Source organism: Elephas maximus, chromosome 16 (genome assembly GCF_024166365.1).
Source record: "Elephas maximus indicus isolate mEleMax1 chromosome 16, mEleMax1 primary haplotype, whole genome shotgun sequence".
NCBI classification, from domain to species: domain Eukaryota; kingdom Metazoa; phylum Chordata; class Mammalia; order Proboscidea; family Elephantidae; genus Elephas; species Elephas maximus.
The window spans coordinates 77,836,629-77,854,531 of NC_064834.1; the positions used below are offsets into that span (position 1 = coordinate 77,836,629).

Consider the following 17,903-nt stretch of genomic DNA (forward strand, 5'->3'; position numbering starts at 1 on the left):
GGTGCTAGTGGAGGCTGCCAGGACCAGCCCACCCTGCTTCCTCAGTGGACATCCTTGGGTGTGGTTCTCGCGCCTCTTCTTTCTCTATCCTCACCTGCTGACTGCCCTGAGCACCTTACCCAGGAGCCCTGACCGGAGGACAGACGAGCCTCAAAGTGGTCAGGCCAGATGAGTTTGAAGAGCTGTGTGTCGCCATCCACAGCTGAGGAGAACTGGTGTGGACAGAAGGGTTTGGTGCTGGAACTGCACACTGGACGGCCGTGGCGTGAGTGCTGGAGTCTCCTCCCTGAGTGCACATCCCAGGCCTGCCCCTGACCAGCCCTGAGGGCCTCTGCTTGCCTGCATTTCACCATGGGCTGTCCAGTCATGTAAATGAGGGAGATGTGTGAGGGAGCCCTGTGTCTGCGCACAGTGCCCTCGGGGGCTGCCGGCGTCAGGATGACGCCCGCCAATGTGGGCTCTCTGCAGTCTCCACTCCACCAGCAACAGGAGAAGCGAAACTAGACTAAATCTCAGTGGGCGAGGGCCCTGCTAGGAAGGGAGGCTCTCAACAGGTTTATTTCAACACGAAACCAAACCCACTGCTGTTGAGTGGATTCTGACTCATAGCTACCCCATGTTACAGAGTAGAACTACCCAGTAGGGTTTCCTAGGCTGTAATCTTTAAGGCAGCAGCAGATCAGTAAGTCTTTCTTCCGAGGAGTGCCTGGGAGGTTTGAACCGCCAACCTTTCGGTTCACACCACCAAGGCTCCTTTGACCCAATCAATCATAGGTGTCTAGAAATGCCCAGGGGGTGTTCAGCAGGAGGGGACCCAGCCAGTAAACAACAGAGCGGCCCTCGCAGCTTGCTGGAAGCAGCGTGGATTCCCGCACAACCGCCCACACCTCCCCCCTCATCCCAGTACTGTGGAAGGGGGTGCTGCACCCATTAAAATGAAGTCTCACTTCGAACCACCAAACCAACCCTCCTCAGCCCATTTAAGTCAATCTCAAGACATTTGTCCTCCAGTTACTCCAGGCAAGGCTCAATGGAGGCCCTGCAGGGCCGGCCCCCTCCCAGGTGTATGTACCTCATTTCCACTGTGCCTTCTGAGCACCTCAGAGGTTTGGGGTCCCTGGGCAGGGCAGACTGACAGTCAAGAAAGCACCAGGCCCAGAACAGGCAGCGGTCAGTCCATGTGCTTGACAGAGGCCCTGCCTCCCTGACCTCAGTTGACCGTCTGTGCAGCCCAGGGATCGGGGGTCACTGCCCCGCCTCCAGTCCTGGGCAGCTGCAGGGGGCCCAGCAGCCAGGGAGTCAGGGCCAGGTCCCTCTCCTCAATTCAGACCCCAAGGCCACTCCTCCACCCACCCCACCACCACAGCCTCGTCTCCCGAAAAGACGGAGCTTCTCATTTTTTATGTTCAGTGCTGGGCTCAAAAAAAAGAAGGCTCTAAAATTTTACCACAGATAGAACATTTAGGTTAAGTCAAAACCAAACCAGACACCTCTGAATCGATGCTGACTTACGGTGGCCCCGTGTGTGCGGAGTAGGACTGCTCCATAGGGTTTTCAATGGCTGTGACCTTCCGGAAGCAGATCGCCAGGCCTTTCTTTGGAGGCACCTCGGGATGAGTTTGAACAGCCAACCTTCTGGTTAGCAGCCAAGTTTGTGCCATCCAGGGACTCCTTAGGCTAGGTCAAGAAGGTCATGTTACAACAGTGCTGAAGCAGAATGCAGGACTGAGGCAGAGCCGGTACTGGAGGTGGGCATGGGGCCAGCACCACGGTCAGCCAGGTGAGGCTCTGGCCAGGCTGCTCCCTCAGCCCCACCTGGCAGAGCTCTGCCTGCGCCCTCATGTTCCATGGGAAGAGGGTGGGCTGCAGCCGCGGTGAGTACCAGGCCAGCAGAGGCTGAGTCTGCAGTGGAGAAGCTCTGGGCCCTGGGAGGGCAGGTCTGGGCACCCTGTGGTGGCAGGTCAGGTGAGCAGGACCCAAAGGGTGGGCAAAGCTGGGCACAGGGCGGATTTGTGATGGGGCTGTGCTGTGAGCCCTGTCCTGAGCTCCTGTGACAGAGGGACTCACAGAAGCCTAGATTTTCCCACGCTTGCAAAGGTGACCCAGGACAAGTCTGCCGCCCCTTTGGGTTCCTGTTTCCTTCCTTAGAAAATAGGGTGATCCTAGGGTCATCTATTAGACATGCTGTGAAGGCCAGAGCAGATGGCCTGCTCATCACACAGAGCCTGGCACATCGATAAAAATAACTGCTTACTACTTGACACCCAGTGGCCCCTGGGCCCAGCCAGTGGTCGGGCTCATGTTCAAGGGCATGATTTGGGGGTTCACAGGCTCTTCTCTCTGTGAGTGGCAAAGGGCTCTCCTGAGCAGGGAGGGGTCCTATCACTGAGCATATTGAGGAGGGCAGCGGAGGACAGCCACAGTCAGATGCAGCTCCAGGTGCTGGAAAGAGCTGGAAGCCAGGACTCTGAGCTCCCGCCCTGCGGGGTGGATCCGGGGTTACGGGCCTCACACCTCAGCTTCCTCTTCTAGACTGAAGAGGGGATTAGGGCAGTACTCAACAAAGCCCGGTGTGCACACACTTACCTGGGCATCTTGGTAAGATGCACAGGCTGGTTCAGCAGGTCCAGGGCAGGGCCTGGGCACCCACATTTTCAACATGCTGTGGTTCACAGAGCATGCCTTGTGTCCTAAGGAGGGTTAGGATCAAATCTAAGTTTCCTTCTACCTTGCCTGGATCGTTCTCTCATCCTGCAGATGGATGCAGAAGTCACAGCACCCCCTTTTAACACCTCCCCACCCACCTTCTTGCTCCCCCATCTCTGTCCAGAGTTCTGTCTTGGTCCGTCCATCCATCTTGGTATGCACCTGCTCTAGGCTAGAACCTGTGGGCCCAAGGGTATGGTGGGGTGCACAGGCAGGTCCCTGATTTGTGCAGCTCAGGGCCCAGCTCATGGAGACTGTCACCTTGTCCACATATATGTTGGTCCCATAGACAAAGAGCACAGAGGGACACGGGGCTGGTGTCTCCTTTGTTCCTGTGCCCTGGGCCTGGAGCAGGGTCCAAAGCAGAGTTGGGCGGACAAAGGCAGTTTGTCCAGAGACTTGCTGTGCTGATCTGCCCTAGGCAGGGAAGCTGATAGAAGCACAGCGTTAGAGTTCATCAAGTTTCATGCTGACTCTTCATTCTCTTCTAGTCATTACCATCTGGACACATACAAGGAACTTTTGAACTGGCGAATAAAGAAGAAAACCGAGAAAAAAACAGATATCCCAACATCCTTCCCAGTAAGATTTTTACTGTTTTACGTGATCAGGGAGTTGGGTCTAAGCGGGCCTTGCCTTGCAGCTTCCTGTGACTGTGTCTGCACAGTGAGCATAAGGGTCCTGGGCGCTCAGGGGTGGGGCCCCTGCATCAGCATCGCTGCTCAGCATTGGCACCTGGGTCTCCAGGGTGGTCTTCCTGCCCAGGGCATGGGCAGCCTGCATTGCTCCTGGCAGCTCAGCTTGTCCTCGCTGCTGAGGCCTGGGCAGTCTAGTGGCCAGGTGGGTGGGGTTGGGCAGGGATGTGCCAGCAGGCAGAGTCCATCTTGTGGGATCAGGCCTGGCAGCGCTCCTCCCGTGGGCTCGGTGCTCTTGGCCACAAACAGTGAAGCCCCAGAGCCTCTGAAACCCTGGGCAGCATTAAAAAAAAAAAAAAAAAACACTAAACCCATTGCCATCAAGTCAATTCCAACTCAGAGCAACCCTATAGGACAGAGTAGAACTGCCCCATAGGGTTTCCCAGGAGCAGCTGGTAGATTCGAACTGCCCACCTTTTGGTTAGCAGCCGAGCTCCTAACCACTGTGCCACCAGGGCTCCTGAACCAGGATAGAAGTGATAGAATACAGACCTGGAGGAATTCAACAGCTTTGTGGAAGGCTTAGAATCAACCTGATTGACAGCAAAAGTGGCCCAGGGTGGTGGGGTGCAGAGGGGGCAGAGAGCAGGACCTGTGGGGCAGATCTGTGCCAGGGCCACCTGGGTGACCTGCTGGGGCCACCCTTCACATCGGCCTCAGCGCCAGGACAAGCCCCGCGGGCACCCTGGACCCTTTGTAAGACCCAGCCCAGGAGCATGGTACATCACTGCCCAGCCTGGGCCCTGCCAAGGGGCTAATAGGATACAGCCCCACAGGGCTCCTCCAGGTTCAGGTCTGACTCCTGACCCCAAGATCCCCTCCCTTCTGGGGACCCTGCCTCCTCCAAGCTCAGGTCTGACCCCTGACCCTCAGGTCCCTCTTTCTTTCCAGGGCGTCCCCCCTCAGGCAGTGTTTCACAGAGAAACAGGCTTCAGCACATTTGCTCCTGGCTGCGTTTTTAGGGTTAGAACTGAGCCCCTCTGCCCGTGTTCAAAAGGGGCTGCGGTCCGTCAATGTGTATGGTCAGTGTATGGTCAGCAATTCATGGCAACAATTCTCCCCCCGTCCTCCAGGGCATATTTATATGTGGCTTTTACAAAACCCGCTGTGAGCCTGTGATCCTATTAAAACTGGAGAAGTGAGTTCAGTGGCCTTTCACTTGTGGGAGACAAGACTGGCTCGGGGAGACCAGCCAGGAGGGCACTGTGATGGCCCAGCTGAGCTAGGAGTGCGGTTTGGAGCAGTGGTTGGCTTCTGGACACACAGGGAAGAGAAAGTCCCCAGGATTTGCTGCTGGATTGGATGCAGGAGCTGAGGGATGAGGCAGCTTGTGTGGCTTGGACACCTGCAAGGACGGAAGGACCACGAGAGAAGAAGGCAGAGGTCACTGAGATAACATGTTCAGTAAAAACCAAGATATTAGGAAATTAGTATCAGTTATTAGTTTAATTAATCTGTGTGTTTAATTAATTACTTTGATTTATTCATTGATTTGCATGTAAGTATGCGTTGAGGGCTGACTCAGCTCCAAGCATTTGCTAGGGCCTATGAGTCGGAATCGACTCGACGGCACTGGGTTTGGTTTTTTGGTTTTTACCTGCATTGGAAACCCTGGTGGCGCAGTGGTTAAGAGCTCCGCTGCTAACCAAAAATGTCGGCAGTTCAGATCCACCAGGCGCTCCTTGGAAACCCTACGGGGCAGTTCTACTCTGTCCTCCAGGGTCGACATGAGTCCGAATGGCTCCACAGCACATTTTGGTATGGTTTTTGTTGTTGTTTTACCTGCATTTTCTCTCTTAATCACTAAGTCCTCTATCACTCAAAAGGGGTATTTACATTGCTAATTAAAAGTATTTACTCTTTCGTTGGAACCTCAGAGCCCTGGTGGAATAGTGGTTAAGAGTTCTGCTGCTAACCAAAAAGACCACCCCTCTCCTTGGAAACCCGATGGGGCAGTTCTACTCGGTCCTATAGGGGCGCTGTGAGTTGGAATTGACTGGGCAGCGACAGGTTTTGGTTTCAGTGGGACCTCAGTGTGGCAGAATCAATGGCCTGGTATAGGAACGACCTACACTCCCCTCCCAGATGAAATGTAATAGGTCGCACTGTTGTTGGGCGCCTTCGACTCAATTCTGACTCATAGCAACCCCATGTGACAGCCCCATAGAGCTTTCTATGCTGTGATCTTCACAGAAGGAGCCCTGGTGTCACAGTGGTTAAGCACTCGGCTGCTAACCAAAAGGTCAGCAGTTGGAACCCACCAGCCACTCTGTGGGAGAAAGATGTGGCAGTCTGCTTCTGTAAAGATTATAGCCTTGGAGACCCTATGGGGCAGTTCTACTCTGTCCTTTAGGGTCACTATGCCGGAATTGGCTCCACAGCAAGGGATTTGGTTTGGTTAATGAGAATTAAAGAGCTCTGGTGGTTCACTGGTTAAGTGCTCAGCTGCTAACTGAAAGGTCGGAGGTTCGAACCCACCAGCCACTCCACAGGAGAAAGATGTGGCAGTCTCCTTCTGAAAAGATTACAGCCTTAGAAGCCCTCTGGGACTGTTCTACTCTGTCCTGTAGGGTTGCTAGGAGTCGGAATCAACTCAGTGGCAATAGGTTTGGTTTTGGCTTAATCCTTATGGGGGCAGATTGCCAAGTCTTTCTCTCATGGAACTGCTGAGTGGTTTCGAACTGCCAACCTTTTGGTTAACAGCCAAGTGCTTAATGCGTGTGCTACCAGGGCTCCTTATGGACAGCCCTACCACCAGCAAATCTTTTCCCAGCTATGTCCTATACATCAGGCCAGGGAAACAAATGGACCTTTATTCCACGAATGGAACTGTACTGTGATTCCCAACAAGCGTTTCTACCTCCCCAGCCCCAGACAGAGGTCTTGGCTAGCCCCTCCCTACTGAGCAGGGATGCACCGGGGGCATGGCCGTGTGGGCACCACAGGGTTTGGGGACCTGCCAGGCTGGGCTGGGCTGTGGCTGTGGGAGACATTTATAGAGGGCGGTGTTGGCACTCAGGACGTGGGCTGCACCCTGGCTGTGACCGGCTAGGGTCATCTGCCGCCTGGTGTCAGGAGAGGCAAGGCCAAGCGAGGGGTGGCTTGGATTAAATTGAATAGTCACCCAGCAGAGGGGGACTGGACTATGGGGGCTTTGTGCAGGGGGTGCTTGAGCCTACTCCTGGGGTCCAAGGTGCTGCCCCATCCCAGGGGGTGAGAGCCCCTGCGTTCATGCAAGGAGGGAGAGCCCCACCCCGCACAGCCCCGGACACTCCCCACGCTGAGGGCAGAGACCCACAGGATGCGCTGGAGCTCTGGAGCGCAGCTGTGCATGCAGCTGGGGGAGCTCTGAGCACAGGGACCCAGACCCTCGCGGTATCTGGGGGACTGGACTTCTGCCTGTGGACGGACCCCCGGTGGGGGCAAGAAAATGCCCTCTTTTCTGGAAAAGTGCCAAGGCTGGTCATTTTAGGAAATAACATTTTACAAGTGAAGTGTGACTTTTGAGAAGAAGCAGGAAGCTCTTAGAGATGACAAGATTCTAAATCCAACTAGAAGGCTATTTTTTGCCCTCTGCTTTTCTATAGCTGTCCTCAAAGTGCAAATTATCTCAAATTATTTTCAACCAGCTTTGTACGTGCTCAGCAAAAGTGATTACTGCCTCCTCGTGTTCTCAGCCCTGAACTGGGGGTGGGGGGATGAACAGGGGGTCTGAGGCCAGTCCCCCGGGCTGTGAGTCTGGCATCTGACCCCTGAAGGCCCTGTTGTGCCGTGGCTGTCCCAGGGAGCTCTGCTGGATCTCCCTCTCTAGGGTAGATCTGGTCCAGCAAGACCACGTCCAGAAAACAACTGGCTGAGGCCGCCTGCTCAGGAGCCCCCAGAAGCTTCTCTGGTAAATGTGAGGTCAATTACGTGTGTTTCAGGGTCTTTGCCAGGGCTTCCCACCACAAACATACCCTCTGTGGGGACCAAGAGCTGGGGGAAGCAGGGACGAGGACATGGTGATTAATAATGAATTCAGTAAATACGTACTAAGCACCGACTGTGTGCCAGGCTCCGTGCTGGGTCAGCAGAAATGACCCCCGATGTGGCTGCGCTCCGTCTGGGGCCAGGGCCGGACCTGCATGGTCCTCTCTTATTCTAACCTCGGGAAGGTGAGCCCACTTCTTTGTCAGCACAGGGGGCACAGGGCCAGGACCATGAACATGCTTTAATTTCTTGTAAAATCAAAAAGTATATGTATAAATCAGCCTGGATTATAGTCCTCTTTGTACCAACACAGTTGTAAAACAGAAGTTTAATGTTTTTTATGGGGAAAGAGGTCCACAAAGGCCATAATGTGGTCTGGCCGGAAGCTGCCCAGAATATGTTCACACACACTCACAAATGCACACTCTCGCACACTCACATACACACACACTCACACAAATACACTCACTCACACACATATTCACCCACTCTTAGTCACATTCACATGCACACATACTCGTTCACAGACACACACACTCATGAACTCACCCCCACACATGCTTACACACATTCACACACTCACACACTCATTTTAACACTTATAAATGCATACTCACACATACTCTCTAATACACACGCTCACACTCATACATACACATGCTCACACACTTGTAAACACATATACATACATGCACACAGTTCACACACTCATACTAAACAAATGCACACTAACACACTCACTCACCTGCTCTCATACTCACACTCATGAAACACACACATTCACACAATTCAGACACGGTCACACAAATAGTTCACTCACACACAGAGGACTTTCTGGTCCACCCTCCCCACCCCCCCGCCCCGGGAGAACTGTCCCTGCAGCAGGCCGGAACCTTCCAGGCTGAGCCCAGCTTTCCTTGCAGCTCTAGAGGTCAACTGTAGGGGGTGGATCCCAAGCCCACTAACATCAAACGCCAATGCCCACCTGTCCCCAGAGCCATGCTAGACATTTCCCTGGGAAGCCTGGGGTAGTACATTGACCCTGGTCCTTCTGTCTGAGGCCCTCCAAAGTGCACTTACACGTGCCAGCATCGGAGCCCCATTTAGGGTTCAGAAAATACAGCCATCGAACTATAGGAGTTCCAGCTCACTCTGCTTTTCTCTGTGATGACAGCAGCCCCCACTGCTAGACACCAAGCTTCTTACCTTTGTTGTCCATTCAACCGGCTTTACAAAGCACCTCTTTGGGGCCTGGTCCTATCCTGAAGCCAAGACACAGTGGTCAATAAAGACCGATGCTCCGCCTCTAGATGGGGATGCTTTACCAGAATGTCTCTACCCCCGTGACCATGACCATGACCATGACTGTGACCATGACCATGACCGTGACCGTGACCATGACCGCTTACACAGGCAGTCAAGTCCTCGCAGGGCTTGATGCTTTAGATGAACTACAGAGCAGGTGTGAGTCACTTAGCCTGACACTGTGGACTCTTTTTTCCCCAGATGATCATTCCCGGGTGATTTTGAGCCAAGTGGATGGAATTCCTGGTTCAGACTATGTTAATGCTTCGTACATAGACGTAAGTCCCAGTTTTGCGTTCCTTTGTTCAGCATGAACCACACACCTTTTGGGTATGGCTTATATGCTCCAACCAGTAGCACTTTCTTTTCTGGAGCCAGGAGTAGAAATTGTCATATCCTTCCTGGGCAGTTTGGTCTCAAGCACTAAGAGCATGGAAAGCGCTCAGGCCTTTCACACTAGCATCTGCATCTAGGGATTTATCTCCAAGAACACACAAAGATGTTCATCACAGCATTGTTTATATGACTGACAAAGTAAGGCGGAGAGAGCCAGCTAAACAAATGATGGTAAGACCATCTGCAATGGAGAACTAAGGATTCATTTTAATTGAACTTTAAAGGATTCCAAACAAAAAACCCAGTGCCATCAAGTCGATTCTGACTCATGGCTACCCTATAGGACAGTGTAGAACTGCCCCATAGGGTTTCCAAGGAGCGCCTGGCGGGTTCGAACTGCTGACCCTTTGGTTAGCAGCCGTAGCACTTAACCACTACGCCACCAGGGTTTCCTCTTTAAAGGATTAGTGAATATAAATTAGAGAATCCTCATTAAAAATAGGATATGAAAGCGTTTGTGCATATGAACCCAATTAAAAATATGTAAATGTCTGTGTGTCTGGGAAGGAGTCCGCAGAAAAAGATTAGAGAGAGCAGACTAAAATAGCATTTGTTATTTCTAAAATTACTGGCGAGTTTTTTCTTTCACTTTTTTCTGTGTTTTCCAAATTCTCCATAATGATAATGAATATGGATTACTCTTCTAATATAATTTTTTTTTCTTTCAGCGAAGATAATCCTGAAAAAATTCTAAATCTGATTTTGTTTCTCTAGGGGTACAAAGAAAAGAATAAATTCATAGCTGCTCAAGGTAAGCTTGATATTCAATTAATTTCTGAACATTCCTTTGGTAAAATGACGTGGATGGCCATTCTCGCCATCTCTGATACTCCCAATCCTGAGGCTCTGTACGGGTTCTTTTGTATAAGCGCTCTCAGCTCTGTACGCATTGCTTGATTACTGCTGATTGAAGTTGGTGTCTCTAAGCAGGAGGAATTCAAAGGTGTTGTGCATCTCAAGGAGCCTTGCTACTCAGCAGGGGTCCATGGGGCAGGAGCCTCAGCATCCCCTGGGGCTGGTCAGGCATGCAGGTTCTCAGGCCCACCCCAGACTGCTGAAGCAGAGCCTCCATCATAAGAAGCATCCCCAGGGCATTCGTTCATGCATTAGAGTTGGAGAAGGGCTATAACGTGCGATGATGAAGTCCACCCTGCAAACAGGGCTTCAGAAGACCAGGGGGCTTGGAGGACATGCTTCTCCCTGTGCTCAGGGCAGACAGAATCCAGGGCGGGGGCACCAATGCCATGGATAAGTAGGGGTCAGCAGACATGCCAGAGGTGCATTCATACATGTGTGTAGACAGACAGACAGACAGACACAGGCCACCAGTGGCCCATAAGTGCTTTAAAGAAACGTTGTGTTCAGAGGTGGCAGGACAGGTGAAATGCTTTTGCTCTGTGGTGGATGTGAAGAGCAAAATCCTGAAAATGGGAATGCCTACAGCTCTGTCTCACACATACGCACAAACACACACACACATGCACACACACACACACACACACACACACACATATACACCTGTCCTGATTCAGCACTGGTGGAGTGGAGCCTGGTCTCCTGAAGTTTAACAAGCACCCACAGTGGCCACAAACAGGTTGACACCTAGCTTTGGAAACTCCCTTCTGAATAACCCTTTATTCCCTCTGACTGTAATACCCCAAACTGGATTCGATTCTTCAGCTCCAGGGTAAGTGCGGGAGGGCAGCAGCTTGGAACCACTGGTCCCTCCAGCCTCTATGCTTGCTGGAATTGAGCGGGGCAGGAAATGTCACAGTCCATCATCCCTTTTGTGCCTGGGAGAAGGAGGAGAACAGCCATCCCAGGGGCCAGGGGCCAGCTGCCAGGGTGGCAGGGCTGGGCCCCAGACTTCTCTGCATGTATTCTGACTTAGGGAGTATCCTCTCTGTGCAGGACCTAAACAGGAAACAGTGAATGACTTTTGGAGGATGATCTGGGAACAAAAATCGGCAACCATTGTCATGTTGACTAACCTGAAAGAGAGGAAAGAGGTGAGCCTGCCCCCTTCTGACTCATGAAGCCATTTCCTTTCAGTGCTGTTGCAAGCAAGGGAAGGGGCGTTCTGACCACTTCCTTTTTCTATTGCCCTCCCTTCTGATTACTGTAGGAAAATAAAAGCAATACCCAGTGGCTTGCCTGAAATCAAATCCATAGCCATGGAGTCGATTCTGACTCATAGCGACCCTATAGAACAGAGTAGAACTGCCCCATAGAGTTTCCAAGGAGCACCTGGTAGATTCAAAGTGCCAATGGTTAGCAGCTGTTGCTCTTAACCACTGCGCCACCGGGGCTCCACCCAGTGACTTACAATGTCTTTATCTTGAAAAAAATCCTCTGGGTTCCTCATATCTCACTCTTCTAGTCTGTGATATAAAAATAATGCAGTAGTTTCTTGTTTTCAGCTGAGGGTGGTCCTGGCCCACCAGCCAGCTCTAACTCTGGGGTTGGATCAATGGAGTTGGTGGGGGGGCGCGTGGCAATGTGGTGGGCCTCAGACTACACAGGAATTATTTACCGCTTCTTCTTCAGATTAGAGAAATGCATTTGACAAGCAAGGTTTCTTGAGAGAATATTGATTTTCCTCCAAATACTTTTAATTACTGGTTTCCGACTCGAAAAGCACTGCGTGTGGGTTGTAAGGATAGACGCCTCCATAGAAGACAGGTGAAGGGACTCACTCCCATGTAACAAATGGTCCTGAGTCTCTGCCATGCTGGAGGCACTGTTCCAGCTACAGGGTCTCAGCCAGGGTGCAGGCAGCAAGGGGGTACACAGGCCCTGCCCTCTCGTGGACTGTGTGTCCCACTGGGAAGGGCAGACACAAAGCAGAAGGCAGATCAATGTAGAACACACCAAAAAAAAAACCCAAACCCGCTGCTGTCAAGTCGATTCCAATTCATAGCGACCCTATAGGACAGAGTAGAACTGCCCCATAGAGTTTCCAAGGAGCGGCTGGTAGATTCAAACTGCCAGTGGTTGGCAGCCAAGTTCTTAACCTCTGCACCACCAGGACTCCCTAGAACACACCAGAAGGTGATATAAATCATAGCAGAAAGGCACCAGGGCAGTGGGGGCCCGGAGGGATGAACATTCTAGGCTCAGGCACAGCCACATGAAGGCCAGGACAGGCCTGGCTAGACTTGGGTGCCAAGGCCAGAGGCATTTCCCTGCCTCGGACCCTTCATGCTTTAGCTCAGGGGACACAGCCCCTACAGAACAGACCGGAACACAGCCCGAGGGCAGTTCCTAGGTACAAAGAAGTGGGGAGTAGGAGTCCACCTCTGGAGCAGCTGTCCTTGGGCAGTGGTCTGGGAGGGTGAGCTAGGAGGGGGTGGGGAGGCTCTTTTGGGAGATGAAGGGGCTTCTGCGGGATCCAGGGAGGGAAGAGGCCGGGCAGGTGGTGCGTTTCTGGTGTGGTGAGGGATTTCTGGGGCCAGACTGGGACGCCAGCCTGGGCAGAAGGAAGGAGAGATGAGAAATGCAGAAAACAGGGGGCTGGAGCCAGAATGCCGAGGGCTGGATACTGAGCTGGAGGGTGGGGGGGTCAGCAGGGCCTGTGCTTTAGGAATGAACTCACTCCACAACATGAAGGAGAAACCAGGAGCTGAGGGAGACTTGCTGGTGGTGAGGCGGAGTTAGGAGACTGTTCTGGCATGTTCTGGCATGTTCTGGCATGTTCTAGTGTATTCTAGCATGCGGGCTTAAACCACGGTGTGGCACGCAAGATGAGGGGAAGGGCTGGTATGGAGGGAGATGTCTGTTCCTCGGCCCCTGCATAGGGCTTGACATGTTGGAGGCACAGCTCATGGCCAGGCCTGGGCCCCAGAGAAGGCTGCACGTCACCTCTGTCCTTGGCCACTCAGCCACATGGATGTACCAGCCCGTTCCCAACAGCAGTCAGGTGCTCTGGCCAGGACCCTGGGGAGGGGCTGCATTTGAGATGGAAGTGACAGGCCTCAGGTGGTGACCACAGCTGGGGGTGGGGAGGGATGTAAAGAGGCCCAGCATGTGGCTCTTGGCTGCTGCTGTGGTGAGGTGGGGGCAGGGCCCCCCAGGAGGGCAGGCCAGGAGCAGTTCTGGCCCCCACAGGGTCACCATCACTAATTAGTTCCACACCGAAAAGCACAGCAAAAGGCCTCTAACCACCATTTCCGGTAGGGGGCAGGGTAGGGTTTTTGTTTTGTTTTCAAGGAAGTTGGGACAGGGCTGGGGAGGGCGTCCCCTGTCACCGTGCAAGGACTTGTCACCCTCTGTCACCGGAAGGAGAGTAGAGGTGGGAAGTGGGGGTTCCCGGGCACAGAGACCTAACCCTCCTGTCTTAGTCAGGGTTCTCTAGAGAAACAAACAGAAAAAAAACCAAACCCATTGCTGTCGAGGCGATTCTGACTCACAGAGAGAGACCCTATAGGACAAAGTAGAACTGCCCCATTGGGTTTCCAAGGAGTGGCTAGTGGATTCCAACTGCCGACCTTTTGGTTAGCAGCAGAGCTCTTAACCGCTGCGCCACCAGGGCTCCATACACACACACACATACTTATGTACATATACCATAAACCAACAAAAACCAAACCCACTGCCATTGAGTCGATTCCAACTCATAGCGACCCTACAGGACAGAGTAGAACTGCCCCGTAGGGTTTCCAAGGAGCACCTGGAAGTTTCGAACTGCTGACCTTTTGGTTAGCAGCTGTAGCACTTAACCACTGCACCACTAGGGTTTCCACATATACCACACATAAGTATAAATATGTTATACGTATACCATACCACACATGTGTATGTATGTGTATATGTATTTATACATTCTGACTCAACAGCAACGAGTATGTGAATATATAGACAGGCGTGTGTGTGTGTGTGTGTGTGTGTGTGTGTATGTACAGAGAGAGAGAAGAGTCTCTGAGTGGTGCATATGGCTAAGCACTTGACTACTAGCTGAAAGCTGGTGGTTCAAATCCACCCAGAGGTGCCTCAGAAGACAGGCCTGGTGATCTGCTCACAAAAGGTCACAGCCATTGAATATTCTAGGGAGCAGTTTGACTCTGTACACATGGGGTCGCCAAGAGTCAGAAGTGACGCTACAGCGACTAACAACAACAACCATATCTAAATGCACACACATACGTTAGACAGAGAGATTTAGTTCTGAGAAATTGGGTCATGTCATTGCAGGGGCTGGCAAGTCCAAGATCCATCGGTCAGGTAATGGGAGAACAAGGGGAATTCCCGCGGAATGGCTGTTTATGGCCTGGAAGCAGAATCCTCCCTTGGAAAACACTCACTTTCCTCCTAAGGCCTTCAACTGACTGGATGAGGCCCACCCACGTTATCAGAAGGTCATCTGCTTTCCATAAGGCCATCTGTTTTCATCCCACGTAAATGCTTCACAACAACATCTAGACTAGGGTTTGACCAAACTACGGGGCAACACAGCCCAGCCACGTGGACTCTAGAATTAACGGTCATACCTCCGTTGGAGAGCCTGTGGAGGAGAACTCCGTGCTCTGAGCAGATGCTGGGGGAACCCTGCTACGGCAAAGGGACCACAGGGTCCCCTGTGACCAGCGCCAAATACAAACTACAATGAGTCCCATGTAGACCAGTGGGATTCAGAGAACCCCATGGTCACCTCTGCATCCTGTTGCTATGTTACTTCTCGTTTTCTCTCTGACCTGTCTCATAACCTCCCACGGGATCTTTCCACTCCTGTGACTTAGGGCGGCCTGGCTTCTGCAGTTTGCTTTCCACCATTTTAGATGAAACTGTTTCTCAGTCGAGTTCCTTTTCTCGGAATTGCTTACACTTCTTTCGTGGTCCATCTCCCTGGCTTCAACATCTTGGGCTAAATGTTGGGAAGCAGAGCACTCATGTCTCATGATCTGAGGTGGAGAGAGGGATAGGTGCCCACTGCTTAGACAAGGCGGCCAAGAGAGGGAGAGAGAGAAAAAGAGAGAATACCCATAAAGCCTGAGCCCTGGGAGCTGAGAGCCAGCGGCAGAGGCTCTTGGAGGGCTTCCAGCAATGAGCTGTGCTTTAGGAGCTGAGCTCACTCTACGAAATCAAAGTTGAAGGTGGGGGGTAGAGGGGGCAGTTAGAAGACTGTTCTAGCATGTTCTGTACGAGGGCAAGAACACGGTGTTGACATACAGAATGAAAGGAAGGGCCAGCTTGGTGGGAGATGTCTGTTCTGTCTTAGAAACACCCTACCTCATGGTCCTCAGGTCCCTAGTGCCAGCATCTTTCAAGCAGGATAGGGTTGCCAAGGCCCTGAGGAGGGTTGGGACTCACCCAAACCAGGCCCTACTAGGCCTCTGATGCTCCGCCGTACACTTAAGAGGCCTCTGTGAGGAGCAGATCAGCCACAGCTGGATGTAGGGATGGGAGGTTTGTCCCAGGGATGCTGGCCTCTGGTGAAACCAGGATGCTTCTTGTTTTTAAGATTATTAATATTTGAGACTTGACCACATATTGACAGTTTCTAGGATTAATAGTCACATGTTTAGAAGCCTTATTAAATACCAGAGATTTCTCTAGGGCTTCTTAAGCAGATCTTTTTGTTGTTGTTGTTGTTCCCTTAAATGGGTCTCCATTCCATTATGAAGTCCATATTTATAAAGGACTTACTATGGGCCAGGAGCCAGGGTGGTGCAAACAGTAAATGCACTCAGCTGCTAACTGAAAGCTTGGAGGTTTAAATCCACGCAGACGTGTCTCAGAAGAAAGGCTTGGCAATCTACTTCCAGAAAATCAGCCATTGAAAAGCCTATGGAGCGCAGTTCTACTCTGACATGTGTGGGGTCACTGCCAGGAGTCGGAGTCGACTCAAAGGCAACTGTAAAAAAGTTAAAAAGATATTACAGGTTAGGTGCTGGAGTTGCCATGGGAATGAAAGCCCATATGTCAGGGCGCATGTATTTTGGAGGGAGGGAAGGTAAAGGGTAGGCCTGTGTATGGAGTGTGCCTGTCCTCTGCACACTCCCAGCTCAGCCTGGGCCTCGTTAGAGAAAAACGAGGGTCGTTGAGGTGGTTACGGGTTCATTACACTTGATGAGTAGGGTGGCGTCAGCCAGATCCCAGTTGCCCTTGTTGAGCAGAGCAGGACCAAGCAGACAAAAGGTGGGTAATGTTTGGGCAGCAGGCCTCCCTGGGAGCGTGATGTAAATACAGCCTGGCCCAAGGGGCACTTTTGGTCCGGGTTCCCTGGCTCTGAAGTGGCAGACACAACAAGTATTTGTGGAATTAGTGAGTGAATGAATAAGTGAGAGATCACTGGTATGGAAATCAGAAAGTCTGGGTTCTGGCCCTAGCCTCAGGTCTGCCTATAACCTGTGGGGTAGCTTCAGTTACCCCATTAATAAGATGAACCACACACTCGCCGGGCTCTTTCGCAGCTCCGAGAAGTGCTTGACCCAAACCTATTGTGTGTCAGTGAGGCCGTTTGTCTGTGAGGATGGTGGGCATTTATCCTTGTGGATGACGGGTTTGTCTGTGTGGGTTGTCTGCGAGGATGGTGGGAGTTTGTCCATGCGAGTGGCAGGGTTGTCTGGGTGGTGGGTTTGTCTGTGAGGATGGCGGGATTTGTCTGTGGATGACAGGGTCTGTCTATGAAGATAGTGGGGGTTGTCTATGTATGTGGTGGGTTTGTGAGGATAGTGGAGTTTGTGAAGATGGTGGGCTTGTCTGTGAGGATGGTAGGTTTGTCTGTGAATATGGTGGAGTTTGTGAGAATAGCGGAGTTTGTGAGGATGGTGGGTTTGTCTGTGAGGATGGTGAGCTTCTCTGTGAGGACAGTGGGTTTGTCTGTGAGGATGGTGGGTTTGTCTGTAAGGATGGTGGAGTTTGCCTGTGAGGATGGTGGGGTTGTCTGTGAGGATGGTGGAGTTTGTCTGTGAGGATGGTGGAGTTTGTCCATGAGGATGGTGAGTTTTTCTGTGAGGATGGTGGAATTTGTCTGGGAGGGTGGTGGAGTTTGTGAGGATGGTGGGTTTTTCTGTGAGGATGGTAGGTTTGTCTGTGAGGATGGTGAGCTTCTCTGTAAGGACAGTGGGTTTGTCTGTGAGGATGGTGAGCTTCTCTGTGAGGACAGTGGGTTTGTCTGTGAGGATGGTGAGCTTCTCTGTGAGGACAGTGGGTTTGTCTGTGAGGATGGTGAGCTTCTCTGTGAGGACAGTGGATTTGTCTGTGAGGATGGTGAGCTTCTCTGTGAGGTCAGTGAGTTTGTGCGGATGGTGGGTTTGTCTGTGAGGATGGTGGATTTGTCTGTGAGAATGATGGGTTTGCCTGTGAGGATGGTGGGTTTGTCTGTGAGGATGGCGGAGTTTTCCGTGAGGATGGCGGAGTTTTCCGTGAGGATGGCGGAGTTTTCCTTGAGGATGGTGGGTTTTTCTGTGAGGATGGTGGAGTTTGTCCGTGAGGATGGTGGGTTTGTCTGTGAAGATAGTGGAGTTTGTGAGGATGGTGGGTTTGTCTGTGAGGATGGTAGGTTTGTCTGTGAGGATGGTGAGTTTCTCTGTGAGGACGGTGGGTTCGTCTGTGAGGATGGTGGGTTTATCTGTGAGGATGGTGGGTTTGTCTGTGAGGATGGTGGAGTTTGTGAGGATAGTGGAGTTTGTCTGTGAGGATGGTGGGTTTATCTGTGAGGATGGTGGGTTTGTCTGTGAGGATGGTGGGTTTGTCTGTTAGGGTGGTGGGTTTGTCTGTGAGGATAGTGGGTTTGTCTGTGAGGATAGTGGAGTTTGTCTGTGAGGATGATGGGTTTGTCTGTGAGGATGGTGGGTTTGTCTGTGAGGATGGTGGGTTTGTCTGTGAGGATTG

General features: G+C 52.0%; 1 protein-coding gene across 5 annotated transcripts in view; it reads left to right on the forward strand.

The window, feature by feature from the left end:
* Nucleotides 1-17,903, forward strand: part of PTPRE (protein tyrosine phosphatase receptor type E) — a 169,409-nt gene that overhangs the window by 127,754 nt on the left and 23,752 nt on the right. For all 5 annotated transcript variants that reach the window (XM_049854853.1, XM_049854852.1, XM_049854854.1 and 2 more), the window contains 4 exons: nt 3,198-3,288; nt 8,877-8,953; nt 9,786-9,822; nt 10,983-11,080. In XM_049854853.1, coding sequence (XP_049710810.1) covers nt 3,198-3,288; nt 8,877-8,953; nt 9,786-9,822; nt 10,983-11,080 — 303 coding nt within the window. The remainder of the gene's footprint in view (nt 1-3,197; nt 3,289-8,876; nt 8,954-9,785; nt 9,823-10,982; nt 11,081-17,903) is intronic.